This window comes from Melanerpes formicivorus, unplaced genomic scaffold, assembly GCF_026170545.1.
Source record: "Melanerpes formicivorus ecotype bairdi unplaced genomic scaffold, bMelFor1.0.p_v2 SCAF_3, whole genome shotgun sequence".
NCBI lineage: Eukaryota > Metazoa > Chordata > Aves > Piciformes > Picidae > Melanerpes > Melanerpes formicivorus.
The window spans coordinates 21,004,909-21,025,952 of NW_027142355.1; the positions used below are offsets into that span (position 1 = coordinate 21,004,909).

The following is a 21,044-nucleotide window of genomic DNA, read 5'->3' on the forward strand; positions in this document are numbered from 1 at the left end:
ACAGAAGAAGTTGAGCTGCAGCCTCTTTCTTCAATTTATGTGTCTTTCAGTATTATTAGGGTTAGGAAAAGAAATATGAATGCATTACTCTCTCACAATACCCTAAGAACCACACAAAGAGTCCTGTGCTGACTCGAACATCTGCATGGGTTTGATGGTTTACTTCTAGCTGTGGAAACTTATGGAAATGCCAGGACCTGAGCTCAGATTCAAATAGCACAGTGGTAAACTCAAAGGGCAAGAAACTGGTGGGAACAAAAATAATATGACAAAGCAAACTTTGTGACTTGGCAATCAGTGATGTCAAAGACAGAAAGATACTAAAAACTAAATATGTACTCATTTCCAAATAACAGCTGTTTGTTTTTTAATATAAATTTGCCATAAAAAGCTCTGTTTTCTGTTTAAAAAAGTTTAAAATAAAGTAGTTGATTTGAAATTGAAGTATCTTTAGATAAAGTCAAGTTTGTAAAGAATGGTGCAAACTCAAAGGTGCTTTGAATATTTTTCCTGCAGCCAAATACATGTATGGTGTTGGTTTAAACAGTCATCATTAGTAAGTTAATGGTTATTTTTACCTCTAGATCAATTCTTCTTTTACAACAACATACTGAAAATGAGCAATGGATGCCTGGGAGAACAGAGCCAGAAATGTGTCCTTCCAATGCAGACACCATAAGCATAAGTGATACGCAAAGAGAACAAACATTTCTGGTAAGAAAAAATCTATGGTGATCTACTTAAGCATTTGCTTGCTTCATGGAACCTAAGTATGCATCAGATGTGATGCTCTTGGCCTTCTGGAGAGGAAGAGGAAAGCATGCATCAGGCTCTTTGCTGATGGTCAGATGCAATGTGCTTGACATCTGCTACAAACAACTGTAAGGGAGTAGTGAGAGCATGGAAGAACTCAAGGGACACTTGTTGCACTCTACAACAACCTGAAAGGAGGTTGTACTGAGGTAGGGGTTAGTCTGTTCTTCCCAGTAACGAGCAACAGGACAAGAGGAAATGGCCTCAAGTTGTGGCAGGTGAGGTTTAGATTGTATATTAGTAAAAATTTCTTCACAGAAAGGGTTGTAAAGCACTGTAATGGGCTGCCCAGGGAAGTGGATGAGTCACCATCCCTGGAAATGTTAAAAAGATGGGTAGATGTGGTGCTGAAGGACATGGCTTAGTGGTGACCTGGCAGTGCTAGGTTAATGGTTGGACTTGATGATCCTGAAGGTTATTTCCAACGGGGGGGCGGAGTTTTGAAAAAGGAAAACATTTTGGGGGGGATGAAAAAAAATATGAGGAAAAAAAGTGGCTGCATGGAATTCATGTCTTATTACAAGAGAACTATTCTATCCACAAAATAATATATTAAAAACCCCACAACCCAAACCAAATCAGTAATAAAAAACTTATTAGCCAATCATTTACAGCACATGCATGAAGTAGTTCACTGTGCTTCAGCATTTAGCATTTATATAACAATTTTCTCTGCTACTCCTTTATCCTCAACCACTCCAGAACCTTCGCCATTCCATCACAAAAGAAAAAAGACAGTTTGTTAAGAGACAAAAGACAGTTGTGATGGAATTAACTCATTTTGACCTAACCCATTACTAACAGAGACAAGATATATAACAGAAAAGACTGTGTTTTAAAAGAGACTGTGCCAACTCGTAACAATAACCTGTAAGCCTACACTTCATATGAATGTTCATAATCAGAAAAAAAATAAAATACTTAGAAAATAATCAAACTGTCTTCCAACATGTATCTTTCAAGTAAACAATTTCTTTCTGGTGTCAAATAATCTGTTGTCACTGACCAAAAAGAGGAAAAAGAGGGAAAAATGTAAGACCTTTAATTTTAAATAATTCAAGCTGTTAGCAGTAAAGGAAGTAAGGAATTCAGAGAAAATACGCATATTAACACCAGTGGTATACAACAGCCATCTGGGGGAATGCCAAATTTATCTTCCTAGGAAACTCTTCCCATAACAATACAAGATACTATTTTAAAAGAGGATAACAATTTTTCTTTTGAGGGTTTATTTCCAAAGCTTAGCATTGGCAAGAACAGGAGTGACAACATAGATATAATCTTAGAAAGCATGCAATATATTTTTTTGTCCTTCTAGAATTAGCTGGAACTAAGCATGAAAGAAAGCAATGAAACCAGAAGCAAACCCCCAAAATGCCTAGGAAGTGTGCAGAGGAACGGAAGAGGGGAAAAGGGTAACCTCATTTTCCTAAACATCTTGTAATTAGTATTCATTTATTCTTAGCAGTAACTTCCTGAGGCTTATTTGCTGTTGGCGCAGGGAGAGGGGGCAATCATTCACTTAGTTGCTTCCCCACAAGACCCACAATTAAGCAGAGAACCACTCAAAGAGAAAACGGATCTTGTCATTAACTCAAAATCTTAAACCTAATCAGATTAACTCCATTATCACAGAAAATGGAAACCAGAAAAGAGAATGGCACCCATTAAGGGATGATTTTTGTTAGCAGTGTCTTTTCACACAGTAGTTGATAAATAATTTTACATAAGAAAGGATGGTCAGTAAATATAACTTGAAGGACAGAGAGTTACAAAATTAATTACACAGAATCACAGAATTGTTTTGGTTGGGAGAAACCTTTTCAAGTTTAACCGTTAACCCAGGACTACCAAGTCCACCACTACACCATATTCTGCAGCATCACATCTATGTGCCTTTTAAATATCTCCAGGGATGATGACTCCACCACTTCCCTGGGCAGCCTGTTCCAACTCTTTCAGTGAAGAAATTTTTCCCAATATCTAACCTAAACCTTCCCTGGTACAATTTGAGGCTGTTTCCTCTCATCCTATCACTTGTAGCCTGGGAAAAGAGACTGAGCCTCACCTTGCTACAACCTCCTTTCAGGTAGTTGTAAGGAGCTTTCAGGTCTCCCCTCAGCTGCCGTTTTCCTGGCCTAAACAATCCCCATTCCCTCAGCCACCACTCATAAGACCTGTGCTCTAAATCTTTCACCAGTTTTGTTGCTTTTCTTTGGACATGCTCCAGCACCTCAATGTCTTTCTTGTAGTAAGGAACCCATAACTGAACACACTGTTCAAGGTTTGCATTAGACAGTAGGGAAAATAACAATACTAAACCAAAGAACTCCTAAAGATTAGGCCACTTGTCTTCCTTTGTTAAGCCTCTGTGAAGAAATAAACCCACACCACCACTTCCATTTGGCTGTACAATGGTTGCTCCTCTGGCCATGGTGCTTACCTTCCTTCTGGCTGCCCGCAGCACTTTGCTGCTGCAGCAGGCTCTGGCTGTATAAGGTGGGCAGCGCGGCGGCAGCATACTGCTGGATTCCTGAGTAGGCCTGGGTGAGCGCATCCATTGTGCCAGCTGTACCGTTCGTCAAGCCTGTTGCGCCGAGTCCTCCGTTCAGGGCAGCCATACCTGAGAGCATTTGAGCAACTTTACAAAAAACCCAACAATAGAGAAAAGAAATTGCACTTGTTCATTAGTGCTTTCCAAAAGTTTTTGGTGTATATGACACTGACAATGACAGCAGTGCATGCAGCTCGGCACTTCACCATATGGGACTGAAAACAAAGAAACACGATTCTGGCATCAGGATCACTTTAGCACAAGGGTTGCACAGTCAAACGGACTCACATGCAGCCTGCTACTGGCAAGTACTACAGCTTGGTGCTTCTGAAAGCCCCGCTGCCCACCCTTCTTGACATCTGTGCTTCTACTAATAGTACCTGAAGCTGGGAGAGCGAGACCTATGTGCCCTGTATCCTCGCAAACTGGCCACTGAAGAAAAAACAGTCTGTGACGAAATCCACTCTTTCTGACCTAATTCTTTAGCAACAGGCCATGGTCACACCATATCAGAAGTGCTTTGCTTACGCAGAGTTAGCAATGAATCCCAATTAACATAATTCTGAAGCAATCCTTTGTACAATTATGAGCTTCATCCCTTAGGTTTGTGGTAGGAAGATGAGCTGTGATGACCTGTGCTTCCAACCCTCTTCCTCTAGTTACTCCAGAATAGATGGGACAGCAACACATCTAGAGTGACTAACTGCTTCATCCAGACTAGGCACCTTTCACAGAAATAAAAGCATCTGGTTCAAGCAACACCCTTCTTTTCACTGGAAGCAGTCTTTTTTTTTTTTTATATTTTTTTTTTTTAAGTGATAATACATCCTGATAAATAACAGATTAATTAACTGGGATGACTGCCAAAGAGGAAATTTCAGACTGGATTGCTAGCTGTGCAGAAAATGGCATCCGTCATCTGTGCAAACAATGCAGTCTGAGTCTGCAGAAGTTTTACTACTCTTACTTGATGGGGAACACACTCTTGGGCAACAGACTCTCTCTGTTGCTCCCATTCTTCATCATGGCTGAAGTTAACAGTGTTAAAAATTACCTTTTTTTTTTTTTTTTTTCCCCAGAAATTCCTGAAAAAGTGAATTTTGTGTTAGAGCTACAGTCTCTTTGGCAAAGATGTGTCAGAGTCCAAAACCCTTCTCATTGCCCATACCTCTGACTCATGTCAACCAGACTACTAAATGCTCATCAAGACCATGTTTTCTGCACAACTAGCTACCCTGTGCTCACAAACAACTTAAAAGGGCTCAATCAGGCCTTTCAAGGTACAGTAGATCAGTCACCAGGAAAATATGGCATCCAGAACTACCAGTGACCATTCCTTTGACATTGACTGTGCAGTGTTTTGGTTGGCAAAATGACAGGTGAAAAGGTGATAAGCAGACCCAAAAACTAGGAAAACTGAAGAGAAAGAAAAGGTTTAATTTCAGACCAATAATAAGGGGTGATAGCTAAATTGGAGAAAAGTGAGGAAATTAAGCAACAGACACTTATAGTGAGTTAACAATGAAATCTATTAGACTGGGAAACAATCTTCAATGAAAATGGTATAAGCCCCATCACGTGAGTAATTTAGAGACAGAAAGAATACTGCAGGGAATTATTCTGCATTGACAGAGGAGGATAAAGATGCTGACCTACTAGTTTTCTTCCAGCTCTTATGTAGATTTGAAAAGTGTATTCCTATGAGTCTCTGATAATCAGGACAATTGCTCAAGTGGCACCTTTCTGGCTCCACCGGAGTCTGTGCCAATTAAGAGAATTGTACTGAATAAATTATACCTTTTGATATTACTATAATTTGTGTGACTAAACACTTGACAGAGATGTGATATTCTTAAGCCTTTCCTTAATAAAATGTCTTGCACTTTGAAGATTTCTCTTTCCCTTCCGCCCCACCTCAGAGTATCCTGATAGGAGCCACTGGCTGCCAGCACTTTGAACAAAAACCTCTGGCAGAGCACTAAAGAGCCAGCTATTTGCAGTGCAATGGTTATAAACCAAAAACCTGCCAACCAAGATAGCTTGTGATCCATCTTATATCTAAGATAGAATATTTTGAAAATTAAGATCCAAAATTATAATAACTAGGAACACAATTAAATTATTATTATCATCCTGAGACTGACCTGAACCTGGTCTGATGTTTTTGTACTCAGATTTGTGTCACTGCTTGCATAGGTGTACACACAGCACTGTAAAGTAAAGGCTCCTGATAAAGAAGCTCGTATCTCTCCTTTTATTATAGTGTTGAAATAACTTGATAATGGAGGAAGCATTAGGATAACATGTTATCTTTCGTGAGTCATCAGCCTATTAGATAAACATGCTTTGTATTGCAGTGGGCAGCATCCTCCCCCTTCTTTCACCTAGAATCAATAGCTCCTTCCCACCAAATGATTTCAGATTAGCAAACAGTCAGACAGCCCAGGCTCACCCCACTGCTTCAGGGAAGGGCACTGCTACTGCAGTGCACATATCTAAGTATGCTTCCCTGTGAGCAGAACAGAGCTGCAGAAAGCTCTCCACATTTTTGCTATTCTCCCCTTTTTACATTTTTATGAAATCTACAAAGTCCAGCTGCAGTTACACATCTCTGCCATCTCTTTATTATCGCTACCAATGCACCTCAGCCTGATATTGAACACTGGTCCCTTCCTCACTTCTGTGAAGTAACCTTTTGGAGTCTTTCATCTATGGCCTTCCACTTTTTTGAGTTACTCTACATAATACAGAAGTAACAACGCTTGGCAAATTCAAAAGTCTCTTAAAGTGCTTTCAAAGCACCTTCAAATCTGTCACAAATAGTTTTATCTCCATTTTACAAATGTAAATATGAGGGCAGAAAGGCTAAGTGCCTGACCTGGGTTCACACACAAATACTGTGCAAGTATACTGAATCCATGGTCTTTCTTAATTGCAAAGAATCTCTTCCTCTCTATTATTTTTTCCTCATTATGCATAATTCTTGTTGTTAAGTACATTATTTAAATTTATGTGCCCAAAGGAGACAGTCTAATGTTTTGTCATTTAAGGTTTTAGATGCTTCAAGTACAACTGAGGGAAGACTGGGTGAATCCCCACATGGATGTGCAAGGGTTTCCAAACCCTTGAAGACAGTTAAACTTACCACCTTCCACTTCCTTTAATTTTTAAAGCCTGTAGACATCTTTCTACAATGCTGCTCTCTACAATGAGAGCACTATTGGTCTCCACAGCCCAGCTTCTTTATCATGGAACCAGCCAGGATCCAGAAAGTGGATAAAAGTTTCCTAGTGAGCTGAGTCTTGAATACATTCTCCTTGTGATTCTCATATACAGAGCAGGATGTGGCATCAACAGAAGAATACCTCTTCCAACACCTCTGTCTAAATCAATATGCAAGCCCAGTGCCATCTTCTAATTAATTTTTGGGTTAATCTCTGGTTGACTTGTTCTTGTGATCGCTCTTTTAAATATCCCATTGGAAGCATGCCACTAAATTTCAGCTTCTCTGCAATATTACTTCAGGAACCTCTCTGGTCAATGAATGATTTTACTGGAGTGCTTTATGACTGTGGCATAGTGTGAAACATCAGACTCACTGAACATGAGGCTTCCCAAAGGCAAACTCCTAGGCAGGTCTGAGCGTGTGTGACTGGATCAGACAGTCACTAGAAAAAGCACTGGCTCACCATTATAATAGACATGGGAAGTGGCAGTAATTTGATCAATGCTTTGCTGTCATTAGCATCACAATTACCTGAAACTGATAAACAGTGTTCCAACACTACGTTGTGTTGTGGGGAAGCAGTTTCCTCTCTTTAGATCTCTCTCACATATGTATATACACAGACAGACACAACCACATATATTTTGTAAGTGCTATACACATACAGATATTCTAGGCACATACACTCTCTGTGTCCAAAAAAACATCCACAAAGAAGATCTGAGACTGAAGCCACTGTTAGTGCAAGACCACAGAAGTACTGGTGGCTTAAAACAAGCTGAAATTTGGTACTAGGTTATGAATACATCATTAATACTTTGAGTGACACAAGCAGATAAGTTTGCACACACATCATCTCAAAATACTTGCTGAGCATGTAAACTCTTTGCTTGTAGCCTAACAAGAAGTGTTAAAACGAGTGCGACAGAAGGGTTCTCACACAGTCAAGAGCTCATAGGTGGTTTTTTCTTGCATAGCCTCACTGAAGGGGACTGGAGTGTTCCAGTGTGCCTGGGTTCTTAGTACTTGTGAGAGGCAAGGAGTGAGATGCCATACTCTGCTCTTGATACTGTGACTTCTTACAACCCAAGTAAGGCACAATGACTATTTATTAGGAAAGGACAATTAATGATTTGTTACTTTTGACAGGGTAGCTCTCTGCTCTCTTAACACAAGAGCTCATTAGAGGAGGTAAGTTAGCTTTTCATGTATGCCATTTTCAGCAGCTTGCTTTAATACTAATGAAATCATAAAAAAGCCCTGCCATTTCAGGACCTAATATTTATTTTTCTTAAGTTGTTCTTGAATGATATTTACTATGAAGTTGTTTGTGTGAAATACACATATCCTTGCCAGAAGCAAGACCTGTTTTACACAAGACCCCATGCAACCACTTGACATTCTTACATGGACATCCATTAACCCCCTTCCTTCCCAACTCCCAACAATGACAACCAGAGATCACAGAACAAAAAGATTGAGTGAGCAGCCAAGTAACAGTGACAAAAAGGACATCATGCAGAGCATCAGAGTGAGCAAGAGATACTGAGGAGGACATCCATTCCTGGGGGTACGTTATGATGGGTCATGGGCTGGCAGTGACCAAATAGATTCCTTGCATTGCAGAGGGAAATGCAAGGAGCAATAGCAGCTAAAAAAATGGAAGATGCAACTGGACAATTCTCTTCCATTGCAGGCAAAGGTGAAGTCATCATAGCAGAAACAGTAATAAAAAAAAAAAATCCTTCTTCTTCTTCAGGGAAATCTTAACCACACTAAGGACAAGGAAGAATGTTTTAACAACTACTGGCATCTACTTAGCTGGAGATGCCAGGCTTTGTTTAAGATGTCATAGGATAGATGTGCATGCTCTGGTATTACAGGTGACTGATTGCATCATTCTCTCATCCTTGCCAATTAAATGCCAAAGAATTGCCTTCATTTTAAGTTATGTTGTTCTGAAGTCAATTTCATAATTCCTACAGACATTTTTAAAGGCCCGTCCCTGTGGCAAACATTTTTCGTATCACTACATTTCTGAGTGAGCTTTTGTAACATTGGGGTGATATACCTCTTGTCAGACTTCCTAAATGAAAAAAAGAGCCTCTTCTACAATCTACATAACCCAAATCCTTGGTGACATTCCTTTTACCTTCTGTAAGTCCTCCAAGAAAAGGAGTCTTTGTGCAGGGATCCAGGGGATTTCACTTTGCAGAGCAAGCTATGTGAAACTAATAGACTCCAGAACTGCATACATACCATAAACGGAACTAGATCAACTTAACCCCCTTATTTTGTACATAGATTAAAAATAATCATATAATTGCTTTACAATTGATAGATTTTGTGGCATAAATATTGGGGAAGGCTGTCCACCACAGCAATAAATACTCACTGTTTACGGTACCTGCTAGTGCATTAATATTATTCAGTCCAACAGTGGCTCCAGCTAATCCTTGGAGAGTACCCAGAGAAGTCAAAGAATTCATGGCCGCACCAGCTGTGGAATTAGCAGTTGATGCAGCCACTGAAATGAAAAAGGAAAAAAAAAAAGAAAGCAAAGCAAAATTAAGGCCACATTTTGCTTATTTCAGATGATCACAGAACAGCTGATGATAATGCTGAGCACAACAGGGCTAGGAAAAAAAAAAAAGAAGAAAATTATACCAACAGAATAGTCTTGTCCTGGATATTAATAGTGTGATTGCTCATGGAAAGCGTTGATGAGACTTGAACTGCAAAGACGGGATCGCAAAATTTAGCATTGTGCAAACACAACATAGAACATTTGCAAACATAACACAGAAACTGTAAGTATGGGATCACAGAATGATAGGGGTTGGGAAAGGACCTCTAGAGATCATCTAGTCAGTCACTTCCTCTACAGTTTGTCAACAAGCCTAGGATCCCAGGCTTATCAGCTAACCAGACTACTAAGATTTTGCTATATTTTAAACTCCATTACTGAAAAGACACAGACCTACTCATAGTAATTTCATAATTCAAGAGCCTTCTGTTCTAGCCTCCAAGTGTTCCAAGAGAAATTTTAATTATTCTAAGTGAGACATTACACCATTATGGCTTTGCTCTAGGCCACTGTATGAACATCATTTAATGCTTTGAAGTTTACAAAAAGAAGAATGATCAACCAAGTACAAAATGTAACTACCATCCATTCTATTGCAGGCTTTTAGACTGGCCTTTGTACATAACTAGTCATGTATAGCATCCCATAAACAATGCTATCTGTATCCTCAAAGCCTCTGTCAGAAGGAAAGCTGAGGCTCAAGTGGCAAAAAAGTCCTTGCTGCTACAATGCCAAGGGAACTGTGAGAGACTAAATCCTATCTCTCTTAATGTGACTCAATAAAGATAAAATCACCTTTGCTTCTTGCCCAGACAATAGCTGATGTGTACTGGGCAGACACCACTGGATAACAACTCTCTGGAATGTGCATAGACAAGACCATCTCTACCCATCAGCTGCCCTGGCAAGGGAGGATGCTGCTGTCCTGAAGGGACAAAAAGCCTCAAAATGCTCTGAATCAGACAATGGGGCAGGAGCCAGCAGGTCTGTTTTTTCAGGAAAATGCCCACATTGCCCAGGCTTGCCTGAACATGCCCTGGAGTCCAAGTGGGCCAGGTGTGTGCGCCTTTGGCCACGTTTGGAGAAAACCCCTTCTATAGGTTACAGTGTTAGGTTTTTACCTCTTTGTTGTCACTGGCCATTATTGTCTCAGGAAATCTATAAATACCAGCCCAAAGAGCCAGCACTTTGCCTTGCAATTGTCCGAGCTCTGGGAGAAATCACAAGCCTTGCTTGGAATCTGAGCTGTGTTTCAGTTTACCCGGACAAGACTGCAAAGACCCCTTGCTGTATAGCGTTGTAAAGCCCAGGAGCAGAACGGATGCATCTCACCAGGCTGAGAGATGAACCCCAGGAGGAGCCGAGAGTTCCCGGTACAGTTTAGTTTATTGGAAGAAGTAATGAGTACCACTGCGAAGATTGCAGCTGAAGAATGTCTCCAAATAGGCAAAGCTGTAAAGCCAACAAGCCCTGCAAGCGTCAGCAGCAACCTCTTTTCTACAAAGCTTTCAGCTACAAAGCCTTTGGAGATAAATCCTGAATGTGCCTCAGCGACAAGCTGCAGACGCCAACGGAAAGTGAAACTGTTCCTGCAGCTTTCATGTGGTCGATGCCATTTTGATTTTGTCCAAATCCCCACATGTGCCGCGGGGTACTACCATCAGTGAGTAATTATGAATCTGATTTTTATAAGCATCTGTTAAAGGTCAGTTGCCCCAGAGAATTCTAGAGTCCCCCCACCTCGTGGGCAAGCTCCGGCTTTGTTGATGATGTTCCCTTTTTTCTTTACAGTTTAAATCGTTGTTTGTTGTTTCTGGATTTTTGCTCATATTGTTTAAATTGTTACATGTTCCTGCTGGTGAGATATCTGTTCCACAACCAAATATTTTGAACCAGTAAAGAGGTTTTATTAATATATTCCACCAGAATTTTATTAATAAAGTTATTAATATTTTTGTTAATTGTTCCACCTATTGAATATTAATAACCTCCTTACGATCATAACAGGTACAAAGGACAATGGATTCACCACCTGGACACATGCCTCAAAAACTGTATAAAAGACCTGAGCAAGTACTGGCTCAAAAGAAGGAAAAGACCTGGGCAATGCCACTCTGAAGAAAAATGAAGAAAATACCAGGAGACTAAAGGACAGACACATCACCATGTAGCCTGGAAGAAGCAGACCAGGAGGAACCCTCTCTGTGTGTCCTAAGTTCCGCCTGCTGCAACTCATGGAGCTGAAGAGGCTGCTCAGAGAAGGACTTGGACTTTGGGATCTTCTCCCTCCCCTCCTCCAGAGGAGGGGCAAGAAGGCAGCAGCACCCTTCCTCCCCAGATCCAAACCATCTTGGGGGATGGAGGGTGGTAATATAATTCCTTTCATGTTGTCTCTCCCTCTTCTTCCTCTCTATTTTTCCCCTCTCTCCCTTCTTCTGTTCTGTCCACTTTATTCTGTTAATAAATAGCCTTGCTTTTGATATTTTGGCCTTGTTTGTGCCTCTAATTTCCTAACATGGGAATATTCAAAAGAACTGAGTCTCTTTCCCTCTCTGGACTGAGACAGAAACAATAAAGGTGGATGAGATGAATCCATCTAAACTACATACTTAGGAAGAGAAAGAGACTCAGTCTCTTGATATAGGAAAGTAATAAAGCACCTCACCAAGAGCTATCTTTAAAGATAGTTTGGATGAACTAGAAAAGTGTACCTCTCTCACAGAAGGGCCACGAATAACTAGTGCATATTAAACACTGAATTTACAGGTAGGTAAAGTTATACCAGATGAATCATCCTCATAAAAGGTGCAATTAGGTTTTTAGCTTGTCTCCTGAGCCCTGCTTTAGTGCATTAATCATTCCTTTCTTTTCCTCTAAAAAGTTGCATTATCTTCTGAAAAGTGAATGCTGAAAGTCAGCTTTGCTGATGATATATTGCAGACACATCATGTCTACAACATGCTTTTTTGCTCCTATTCATTGCCTAGCTGTGAAATGGTTAAGACCACTTTTATCCTGATGTTCTTTTGAGCTGTCAAACACTTCAGATTACTCAGTGAACCCTCAGGAAAGTGAAGTCTTAACAGCTGGCAGGATCCAGTAAGAGAAGTAGGAGACAACTTTTTTGTGTCACTTTGTGGGTAAACCTGAAAGTTTTAACCTACAAATGACCCACCTTTACAAACTTAAGATCCACAAGCCTTCAAACTCAAGACTCCTCAAAGTACAAAAGACTCTCCTGGCATGGATAAGGAGAGACATCCAGATTTCATGAAGCATTCCTTGCCCACACTTCCCTAGCATCTGCAGTGTTAACTTGAATAATTCTATATATTGCAGATAGAAACAGCTTTGAGTATTCCATCTCTCTCCACAATGCTACAAGAAGGCAACAATGTCTTTGACTGAAAAAAAAAGGTAATAAAAAAACCCAACTGGAAAAAAAACACTACTGTCAGACAATATGAGCACCAGCAGAGAAAAGAAAAAAAAAAAATCAAAGTAAATGAAAGTCAGTGAATTCCCTGCGATCAACACTTCTTGATATTTCTGCTGATGTTCCTTAATAGATCATTTCAATTAAGTATATAAACCTCAAAGCTGAAAGATCTGATTGGTTTTGACTGGGGTGAATTCCATCCATTTCTGTTTCAGAGGATTATTACCCTTTTCTCTTAACAAAACATGTATTTAAGAAATGAGTGAAATGGGGGCTAGGAAGCTGCCTGAATATTGCATTATAGCTCTTGGGGGCAAATAACTTCTGTGACTGAGTTGTACTCCTATGGATTGTCAACACGTTTGCTGAAGAAGGCAGACAAACCTGATTAAAACCTTCCCTCTTGCACAGCCCACAGAGCATGTTGTGGTGGCGCATACAGTCTCACAGCTCAAACACATACTTTAGGGATGGGCAGTATCTTGGGCCAACATCTCTTTTCTTCTTTTATTCAAATCAAGTTTCTCTGTTCCATCGGACAAACACAGAGAAGGTGCCTCAGTGATTCTACCATTTGAAGTTCTAGTTTGTGAAAATAATGACTTGGCATATAATCAATGTAAAATACTAGTTGGAGCACTGAAGCACCTCAGAAATCAGCTTTTTGTTGTTGCAGCTATTTCTTCTGCTTAGCAGTAATCTGTCTCACAGATCCACTGGGACAATGATTTTTTTTCTCTTTGGCTTATTATTTCTTTGAGGAGAAAGAAACTGAACAAATTGTGTTGTTTCCATTATCTTATTGAACATAGGGTGAGGAGAAGTGAAGGGAGCTCCTTTTGTTAGGGCACTTGTAAAAGACAGATCCAGCACCTTGCTGCGTGAGGTTTCCTGAGAGACTCCACATTAGTTATCTCCTTCCCTTTGACTGAAACCTGCACGTCTGAAAGACACTGTCATGAAGAGAGTGATGAGCTAAAATACCATCATAAAGGGGCAATAAGAAGTCCCAGATATTGAGGTGAAAATTTCTCAGAAAATGCTGGGCGAAACCAACAGCTGAAGCAACGCTGTTCCTCGTCTCCCCAAAATCTTAAAGGGGGATGAAATAAAAGTTACAAGATGTGTGGAAGTTTAGGCCAGCTGAAAGTTTTTACCTCTTATGCTTCCAGAATACACAAAATCTATCCAAAGACAAAGACTATCCTTCTCTTGCCCTTTGCCCTTTTCTAGTTTCTTTCAAGTAACAAATTGTAACATCATTGAACCAAAGGGAAAAAAGAAAAATCAGTTGCCTTGTGGTAACAGTAGATGACGATGCTACTTTGGGGGCACCTGTACAACTGTCTTATGTCAGTCCTTGGGCTCCATGACCATCCAGACTAATGGCAAAGAAAGTATAATTCACTGTTGGAATAGTGTTATTCTATATTTATGGCTTTTAGTTGTCCAGATGACAAAAACAGATTAGATACCTAAGGAATTTATAGATCGGTTTTTACCAGGTTCCCTTGCCACCACATAAATTGATAGAAAACATTTACAAGTTCCTTCATCATCTACATCAGAACATTGCTGCTCCGCATCAAATTGTTTCATAGTGCTGTTTAGTAACCAGTAGGCATTTGTCTCCAGGTACTTAGCTTGATGTATGGAGCTGTACTGCCAACCAGGAATTGCCCACTCTGTGCTACAAGTGCACCAGCGTTTGGTGCAACAGAGAGGAAAATCAAAGCATACAAAAAAAGCGCAAATGACTAGAGTTGCTGCTATCCCTCTGTATAGTACATCCTGTATCCACGACATTTGGTGTATTATTTTTCTCTTAATACTAGGAATTTTACCTTTGCCTTCTTAAAAAGCTCTATATGTGAGGGAATTGGTACATTTCTGGGGCAGTATTAAGTGAGTTAGCTTATTCTGAAGCCAAGGGAAGAGTTTCAACAGAGCAGAGCTCCAGCCTGATGAATATTGGCTGAATATACAATAGCCAGTGAAGAACAAAGATGTTTTTCACCAGCAGCACCAATCATTCACTCACAGTGTTAAGCCCTGGATAAACATCAGAACATGATAGATAAGATTTTGTCAACTCATAAGAAACTTTTAACATCAGTTATTGGAATAAGCTGACAACTTTCTCAGAGGCTGTTGCTCAATCAGGGACTACTGACAGGAGCTACAGGGTTGAATCTTTTGGCGGCTGTTCCAAGAGTTCAGACAAGACGTTCATCATATTCCCCACTGACCTTAACAATGTATTAATATATAAAAATAATATTGCAGCACTGGATAAAGAAGTCAGTTTAGACTTGAAAGAGATGTCCAGTAACCTATAGAAAAATCTGCTCTCTTTCATGCAGGTACACACCAAGATGGTCACTTGTTTCTCCATCAGGCCACATACAGACACTTTACAGAACACTTAAGCATCTCCAGCCATAAAAGGTGAGAAGATAAATAAATAAAAATAAAAATATTATTTTACTATCAGTGACTTTACTGTTTCTTCTTCATTGACAATTCTATTCCCACTAAACCTTTGTCAGTCTCACAACCTTCATCCTCTTTCTTCCAAACGCAATTCAATTTTAATAAACACCCAGAAAACTTCCAATAATAAAAATAATACTATCAACAAGCTGTAGAATGCAAAAAGGCATTCCCCAGAATCCTCTCAAGTCATCCCAATCCCAGCCATTTGATCTTACTATATTTCCTACATTTAATTGACAAAATTCTTTACTATTACAGAATCACAGCATCACAGAACTATCAGGGTTGGAAAGGACCTCAAGGATCATCCAGTTCCAACCCTCCTGCCATGGGCAGGGACACTTTCCACTAGATCAGCTTGCCCACAGCCACATCCAGCCTGGCCTTAAAAACTTTCAGGGATGGAACTTCCACCACCTCTTTGGGCAACATGTTCCAGTGTCTCACCATCACCTTTATGGTGAAGAACTTCCTCCTAATGTCTAATCTAAACACACCCTCCTCCACCTTGGACCCATTCCCCCTAGTCCCATCACTACCTGACATCCTAAGATGTCCCTCACCAGCTTTTTTGTAGGCCCTTTTCCTCCCCTTGTGGGAGGCCACAATAAGGTCTCCTCAGAGCCTTCTCTTCTCCAGACTGAACAACCCCAACTCTCTCAACCTGTCCTCATAGGAGAGGAGCTCCAGCCCTCTGATCATCCTCATGGTCCTTCTCTGGACATGTTCCAGCATGTCCATATCTTGTAACAGGGGCTCCAGAACTGGACACAGTACTCCAGGTGGAGTCTCATGAGAATGGTGTAGAGGGGGAGAATCACCTTCCTCAACCTGCTGGCCACACTTCTCTTGATGCAACCCAGGATATGATCTGCTTTCTGGGCTGCAAGAGTATGCTGGAGGCTCATATTGAGCTTCTCATCCACCAGCACCTCCAAGTCCTTTTCTTCAGGGCTGCTCTCAAGCCAGTTGGTGCCCAGCCTATATTGGTGCCTGGGATTGCCCCAACCCAGATGCAGGAACTTCCTTCCTGGTCTTATTGACTTTGCCTGTGGTTAATAGATTCTTTAACAGAGCTCTCTTTGATACACAGGACACATTTTCATTTGGACTCATTGCTCTATAAAGTATAGTTATTTGTGTTTAGGTAATAATATTTCATTCACAGAGATTTTTAAGTCTGGAAGGAGCTGGCATTTTCAACTATTCTCCACATATTTATTGCTTCTTGTAAAAGGTTATAGACCTTTTGGGACAGAGATTTTAAAAACAGAAATATAAATAAACTATCAAGAACTAATTCCCCTTTTAATTTAAATTACATTTCAACACAATTCCTAAACCCTATGCCAACCTAGAAAAACAACTGGTATTAGCATGGAAGCTTTTGGCTGTCTTTTTTTGGCTGAAGTCATGATAACTTATTTCATCTGGACTTACTGTAACTAGAAAACTAGATTCAGAATAACAGCACCTAGGAAAAGTGACACTGTGTAAATACTTCTTTGGCTTTGCTGTGCATACTGTGGATGGGACTGATTTCCCCATCTTTGCCAGCATCAGTGTTAGGTTAAGCTAGTCCTGTTAAAACTCTTCTTTTGAACTGATTCTGACCTTCAACTCAGACACTCTACCTTTAAATTTCTATCTCAGGGTGGGATGATTTGTCCTCTGGAAATGTACCTCCTTCCACTGATTGAGATGATTAACTCAAAGTAGATGTAGACTATTGAGAGAGGAAATGTATTGTGGGTTGGGTCTTGCCCTGTTGGTCACATGTGTTAACAAGCCAGTGATGTGAAATCGAGAGATCTGCTTTTATCCTGCATGCAGAACTGATGCCAAGCCATGCAAACTCAGGAATTTGAATGTCATTACTTCAATCAGATCTTGGGTCTCAGGTGGGGCAACTGATGCTGGGCAATTTTGAGCTAATCTGCAGAGGATGTGCACTATTCTGCAAAACACAGCCCATCAGAGAAAGGACTTAGACAGCAAAGACTCACCCAGTGTTACAGTATAGGTCAGACAAAGGAGGATGGCTTTGCACAAAACATGCAGACTGAGCTAAACTAATACATGCTATTGATGCCTTTCCTAGTTCTGCCTCAAATGTCATGTGCTGTCCTGGATAAAGCACTTGCAATGGTGTGGGGTTTTCTTGCTGCAAGTCAGGGCTAATTCTGCTTCTCAGTTGCTGGCTCGTTTGTTAGAAAGCCGTGTCTTGGAGGAACAGACATGTTTTTGTTATGCCTGTTTACTTCCTACACCTAAGACCAAAAAAGTGCTCTTGATAGGCCTTCTAGGTATACTGAAGTAAGAAAATCACATACCTATGTTTGTCTGTAGTACAGCTGTGGGCAAATTGTACCTCTTTCATGTCTCAGGGCCAATTTATAAAATCAAGTCATTTCTCCAACTAGGGAGGTCAACTGGAGGGTCCAGGGAGGCTGCTTCAGCACTTGGTGATGAAACAAGTACTAGGTAAACACTTGCTCTCATTGTCACTCTGAAGAAAAGGACTAATTCAGTTTATACACTGCTATGCCTTACCAAACAGATGGCTTGCAGTGTGTTGTCAATCCTGTTCTTTAATTTTCCTTGGCAAATGTCTAAGAACTTGAAGGACTTCTCAGCAAAATCATACAGCACAGAAAAAAGTAAACGCCACCTTATATATACTAACTTGCTGCTATTTTATGGGTGGGGATATGCAGTAGGCTATGCACTCTCCATTCTTCGTCTTGCCACGTTCCCTTCCTCATCTTACAGCATTGCTATACCATTTGAAAACAATACACAGTCACACTGAGGGCCTGGGTTAGTGAATGTGAAAGAGGCATTTCAAAGAATTTAGGTTAAGTTTCTTTTTAAAAACATTATCACAGTATCACAGTATCACAGTATCACTCAGGTTGGAAAGGACCTCGAGGATCATCGAGTCCAACCTATCAACACAGACCCCATGACTAGACCATGGCACCAAGTGCCACGTCCAATCTCCCCTTGAACGCCTCCAGGGTCGATGACTCAACCACCTCCCTGGGCAACCCGTTCCAATGCCGAATGACTCGCTCGGTGAAGAACTTCCTCCTCACCTCGAGTCTGAACCTCCCCTGGCGCAGCTTGAGACTGTGTCCCCTTGTTCTGGTGCTGGTTGCCTGGGAGAAGAGGTCAACCCCCTCCTGGCTACAACCACCTTTCAGGTAGTTGTAGAGGGCAATGAGGTCACCCCTGAGCCTCCTCTTCTCCAGGCTAAACAATCCCAGCTCCCTCAGCCTCTCCTCATAGGGCTTGTGTTCAAGGCCTCTCCCCAGCCTTGTTGCCCTTCTCTGGACACGTTCAAGTGTTTCAATGTCCTTCTTAAACTGAGGGGCCCAGAACTGGACACAGGACTCAAGGTGCGGCCTAACCAGAGCAGAGTACAGGGGCACTATGACCTCCCTGCTCCTGCTGGCCACACTATTCCTAATGCAGGCCAGTATGCTATTGGCCCTCCTGGCCACCTGGGCACACTGCTGGCTCATATTCAGGTGGCTGTCGATCAGCACACCCAGGTCCCTCTCTGTTTGGGAGCTCTCCAGCCACTCCGACCCCAGCCTATAGCTCTGCATGGGATTGCCGTAGCCAAAGTGCAGCACTCGGCACTTGGACTTGTTGAAAGCCATCCCATTGGACTCTGCCCATCTGTCCAGTCGGTCGAGGTCCCTCTGCAGAGCCTTTCTACCCTCTAACTGACTAACATCTGCCCCTAACTTTGTGTCATCTGCAAACTTGCTGATGACTGACTCTACCCCTTCATCCAGATCATCAACGAATATGTTGAAGAGGACAGGGCCCAGCACTGATCCCTGGGGGACACCACTGGTGACTGGCCTCCAGCTGGATGTGGCACCATTCACGACCACTCTCTGGGCCCGGCCCTCCAGCCAGTTCCTAACCCAGCACAGAGTGTAATGGTCCAATCCACGGGCTGACAGCTTAGTCAGCAGTTTGCTGTGGGGGACGGTGTCAAAGGCCTTGCTGAAGTCTAGGTAGACCACATCCACAGGCCTCCCCACATCCACCAGGCGGGTCACCTGATCATAGAAAGAGATCAGGTTGGAGAGGCAGGATCTGCCCTTCCTGAATCCATGTTGGCTGGACCTGAGCCCTTGGCCATCCTTCAGGTGCGCAGTTATTGCCGCCAGGATAATCTGCTCCATCACTTTCCCTGGCACTGAGGTCAGGCTGACTGGCCTGTAGTTTCCAGGTTCCTCCATCCGACCCTTCTTGTGGATGGGGACCATGTTGGCCAGTTTCCAGTCATCTGGGACCTCACCGGTGAGCCAGGACTGGAGGAAAATGATGGAGAGTGGCCTAGCTAGCACATCCGCCAGCTCTCTCAGCACCCTAGGATGGATCCCATCTGGTCCCATGGACTTGTGGATATCCAAGTGGCTCAGCAGGTCCCGAACTAACTCCTCATGGATTTCCAGGGTATTACTCTGCTCCCCGACCCCAACGCCCAGCTCCGGAGTTGGTTTTATGGAAGTTGGTTTTATGGAAGGACTAAAAGGAGAGAAGGGCAAAGAAAAGTAAGGGCAGCTTCAGCTCTTTACCTGCACCCACTTCATCCATGTGAAGAGCAGCTAATCTTTCTGGAGCAGAACTGGATATCTGGTGCTGCAAGACTTCATCGCAGCTCAAACACTAGCTTAACTATGCTGGGGCTTTCCACATAGAGATCCACAACACTAACTGTGTCAGCTGTGCTGACAACTTTCCTTTAGGCAGCTCTCGGTTACACTCCACAATTGCCTGTAACTACTTAATTCATGACACAACAGGGAGCTCAACATTTACTTTGATAGTAGCTACCTGCTTATCACCGATTGGCTGTGAACTGCAACTTTGTCTTTGTTTTACTTATTGGAGAGTTATTTAAACTCAGTGTTCAAAGTACATATTTTACTCCATTTAAGACACAATAGTGCACCAGGAATCGATATTACCAACAAATTCAACATTCAATATCTCTATGACTTTAAGCATGAGAAGTTGCAGAGAAAGAATGTTTTCTTTTGGGAGAGACTCCTGTCAAAAATGTATTGGCAGTTGTCTCAGTTCAGAATCCTCCTCCTTTTATTGAATTTGGGTGTATTTCTGATTTTCTGCTACCCTCCTGAGCTCACTGATAAAATTGATCTGACTAAATGGCTGCCATTTAGAGGGATGCAGATAAGCAGATTTGACCAACAGGAACCTTATAAAATTTAACAAAGACACATGCAAAGCTGTGAAAGAAACACAGTGGGGGGATGGGTGGGCTGGGAAGAAGCTCTGCTGAAAATGACAAGGGGCCATCCTGGTGGGCAACGACCATGAACCAGCAGAATGCACTGGCATTCTAGGCAGTTGGAACGGGAGAAGAGCTGGGAGATCAGGTGATGTTTCCTCTTTACTCATCGTTTGTTAAATTATATCTACATGATACATTCAATTTTGGGCTCCATATGACTGGGAAAACATTGATAAGCTGGAGGAAGCTCAGTTTAAGGCCAGAAAGGTGGTCATCCATCCTGTAACAAGCCAGGCTTGTTCAGGCTGGAGAAGACAGCTTCAAGTCGACCTAAAGCAGCCTCCAATACTTATGAGGAAGTCATCAGCTAGATAGAGTGCATGTGAGAGGATGAGAGGTAAACTGAATCCAAAAAGGTCTGTGTTTTCAAGACGTGGCTGGCTCAAGCCCTTAGCAACCTGATCTCACCTCACACCCTGAACCTGATTTAAGCAAGGGGTTTACTATAGACTTTCTGAAGGGCCTTCCAACCTTTATTACACTATGAACCTATGAAAAGTAAACAGTGTAGTAGAAAGTAGAAAAACTCAGGTAACACTCAAGCAGAATGACAGAAAGCTGAAGAATGAACATGTGTTGGCAGAAAAT

General features: G+C 41.7%; 1 protein-coding gene across 14 annotated transcripts in view; it reads right to left on the minus strand.

The window, feature by feature from the left end:
* Nucleotides 1–21,044, minus strand: part of CELF2 (CUGBP Elav-like family member 2) — a 496,995-nt gene that overhangs the window by 11,660 nt on the left and 464,291 nt on the right. For 8 of the 14 annotated variants that reach the window (XM_068168663.1, XM_068168606.1, XM_068168641.1 and 5 more), the window contains 2 exons: nt 8,989–9,120; nt 3,257–3,454 (listed from right to left, as the gene is read on the minus strand). In XM_068168663.1, coding sequence (XP_068024764.1) covers nt 3,257–3,454; nt 8,989–9,120 — 330 coding nt within the window. The remainder of the gene's footprint in view (nt 1–3,256; nt 3,455–8,988; nt 9,121–21,044) is intronic. The other 6 variants (XM_068168604.1, XM_068168627.1, XM_068168598.1 and 3 more) reach the window with 3 other exon arrangements.